Source organism: Austrofundulus limnaeus, unplaced genomic scaffold (genome assembly GCF_001266775.1).
Source record: "Austrofundulus limnaeus strain Quisiro unplaced genomic scaffold, Austrofundulus_limnaeus-1.0 Scaffold14, whole genome shotgun sequence".
In the NCBI taxonomy this organism is placed as follows: domain Eukaryota; kingdom Metazoa; phylum Chordata; class Actinopteri; order Cyprinodontiformes; family Rivulidae; genus Austrofundulus; species Austrofundulus limnaeus.
In genome coordinates, this window is record NW_013952416.1 from 2814733 (window position 1) to 2817815 (window position 3083).

Sequence of the window (3083 nt, forward strand, 5' to 3'; positions counted from 1 at the left end):
GGGGTAACGATGCGAAGGCAGTGACGTATAGCAGAGCAGAGAACAGAAAGATTTAATGAGAATCTGACTCTTAGTTTCCACTTAAAGGGATAGTTTAGACCTTTTAAATAGAGATTTTGTGGAAAGGTTATAAACAAAATCTTAATTGTTCTATAATTCTTTGAACCACCTTGGTTTGGGGGAAAAAACAGGGTTTAACTTTGTTTTCAGCCCCATTCTGGCTCGCTGTTAGCTTGTCAGCTAGCCTTTAGCGTGTCAAAACTTTGTTTCTCAAAACTGAAGTTATTCAACAGAACTCCACTTAAAAGATCTCAAAAACTGTTGTGTTTCACCAGTGATTTGTCTTCTTAATTAACACTGTAGGCTATCACAGGCGATAAATATGATCATAAATGGAAGCAAGTTTAATACCGTATTGTGAGGTAGTTGTCTCCCATTGGGAATTTCTTTAACAAAAAAAAWWTTTTTTTCAGATGTCAGAACTAAGGAGTTAATACTTATTAAATTGGTCTTATTTGTCTTTACTGCGTCTGCATACCATCCTCTGTAGGGAACTGGTTTGTTTTTATAGAGGAGGGCTAACACGAGTTAGCTAAGAGCATTGTCGTTTGGAGGGAAGCTAATGCCTGGAACCAAGAGAAAGCTAATGGCTGCTCAAGTGCTGCTGCTGCTGAGCATGAAAAACATGCTGAACGCGGCTTCCTGTCAGTGCTGACCCAAGCTGTGCCGAGCCGAGCTGAGCTAAACTGTGCAGTGCTGTCCAGTGCCCACCAGCGAGGGCCTAGACAAAGGGAGGTGCTCTGTGTGGTTTAAAGCCTTAGTTTCTCTTTGAGGATACCGAGACGTCGCCATTGGTTTTTTTTTCTTCCTTTTTTTTTGTTGTTTTTTACATGAGCGCTATTGTACAAAGGCTTCAGCCACTCAACAACATGTAACTCAACATACACAGAAATCGGGAAAACAAACAAACAAAATAAAACAAAATAAAAAGCTTTAAAAATCATAGAAATAAAGAAACAAAAAATCTTTAAAAGCCATTTCACTTTTCATTTTCATCTCGCACACATGTAGAGAAATACACACAACATTCACAATGTGACAAATTTCCTCTCTTCTGAAAAATAAAAACACTTCTGTACACAGAGTAGTAATAATATTAATAATAATAATAATAATAGTAATAATGTTTATAACAATAATAACAGCAAGAACAATATTACCGCATGTGGCTCTGTTGACTTTTTTGTCATCTTTTCCTTTCTCTTTTTGCTTCGTGTCACAAGTCACTTCCTTCTCACTTGTCTATTAGTTCAAAAGAAGTTCAAAAGGCAGACTCAAGTTAATAGAAAAGTACTAGAGTGGAAGTGGAGGGTTTGGCCACCTCCAGTCTCACCCTCAGCCAAACCGTTCCCTCACAAGCATCATCAGCTTCTTTTTGCCCTTGTAGATCTGTTTCAGGTTGTCTATGAACTGGGTGAACTGGATGTGTCCGTCGTGAGCCATCATAAACGTCTCCCGGGCTTTTCCCAGGAACTCGATGAACTCGCTGTAGTGGCGGGGGCTAATGTGCGTGAGCCGCGAGTGCGTGGTGTTGATGTAGGCCCCGATGGTTGCGTCCAGAAGCTGCCTGAGCGGCGCCTTGTCCAGCGACATCAGCTTCCCAGAGTTCCTTCGGCTGTGCAGCGCCGACACCATGCCCGGCGTGGTCAGCGTGCACCGCCGCAAAATGTCCGAGAGCACGGTGGCGCACTTCACGCTCTTCACCACCAGGGGGATGACCGCGGCCAGCTCGTTCTTGCCCAGCGAGTGGCTGAGCGCGCAGGCCCAGAGTACGTCGTTGATGGCCGGGTGCGTGTCCTGGTTGTAACTGAGGTTCAGGTGGGCCATCGCCAACGTCGCCAGCTTGTACGCTCTCATCGGGTAGCCGCGGTGTTCCATGTAGCGTGCGATGGTGAACAGCTGCGTGTAGCTCATTCCCGTTGCGGCAGCGTCCAGTACAATCTGGTAGGCTGTCTCGAAGGCAATGTGGTCCTTTTCACAGAGTGTCAGAGCGGAGAGGGCGCAGTTCTGGGGGTCCTTCATGGCGCACTGCAGGGCGAGTGTGCGGGCGGACGAAGCCAGGTTCTCCTGTTGGTGGCAGTCCAGGTGGAGGCGGACGATGGTGCTGTTGGACATGACGGTGGTGGCCACAATACTGGTGGCTTCTGTAGGGGTGAAGAGGGTGAACCAGCTCTGCATGATGCTGTCCAGTGCGTAGACACCTGGAGAGCGCAAATCCAATTGCAAGAACAAAAGGTGAAGAGATATTAAGATACCAAGCACGTGCATCTTGGAAGTGGACTTACCAACTTCAGTGGCACATGTGACTAACCAGCGCACCATCTCTCTCCTCCTCCAGTTTAACGTGGACAGAGTTATTCTCATCACCTGGAGGAGGCAGAAAGCACCAACGAGAGACAGATTATCAGCAGAGACACATAGCATAAAGTACAGAAATACCAAAGGTTTTTCATTGACGTATTTGCCTCTTCCTTAATACACTCTCCGACTTTTTACATTGCGATTGAGATTTGTGAACAATCAGTAATGGACWGTTCTTTTCCAATTCCTTCAAAGTATTAGAATCTAGTTAAAGTCTGATTTATCACAACAATCTGTAGCAGATTCAGTTCAGAGTCTAGGACAGGGGTCTGCAACCTGCGACTCTGGGGTCACATGTGGCTCTTTGGTCCCCCTGCAGTGGCTCTTTGAAAAAATGTGACCAAACATGACAGAGCTTTTTTTTTGTTTGGTTTTTGTACTCACGACAGTAATCAATACTACTAATACAAAAAGTAAAACATGTTAGCTCATGCTAGCCTGTTGTTTACTTAAAAAATCCAACTTCTTTCTATCATCTTTCTCCTAAATCCTTCAGAATTACCTTTAAAGAATTTGAAGAGCATATAATAATACAAATTAGAAAAAAATATGCTTGAATAGTTCAGTTGCACTAGTTTTTATGAAATTTGGTATAAACTATATAAAGTATTTTTTCTTGTTTACATGAATGTGGTCTTTTCATTTGTCTTGAAGTGTAAAAA

General features: G+C 43.7%; 1 protein-coding gene across 1 annotated transcript in view; it reads right to left on the bottom strand.

The window, feature by feature from the left end:
- Positions 1–851: 851 nt before the first annotated feature.
- The window catches only part of LOC106513728 (zinc finger SWIM domain-containing protein 6), a gene marked incomplete at its 5' end in the record, with an annotated part of 22337 nt that continues 20105 nt past the window's right edge, over positions 852–3083 (bottom strand). Inside the window, 2 exon segments of the mRNA XM_014002693.1 lie at positions 852–2261; positions 2346–2427. Coding sequence (XP_013858147.1) covers positions 1396–2261; positions 2346–2427 — 948 coding nt within the window.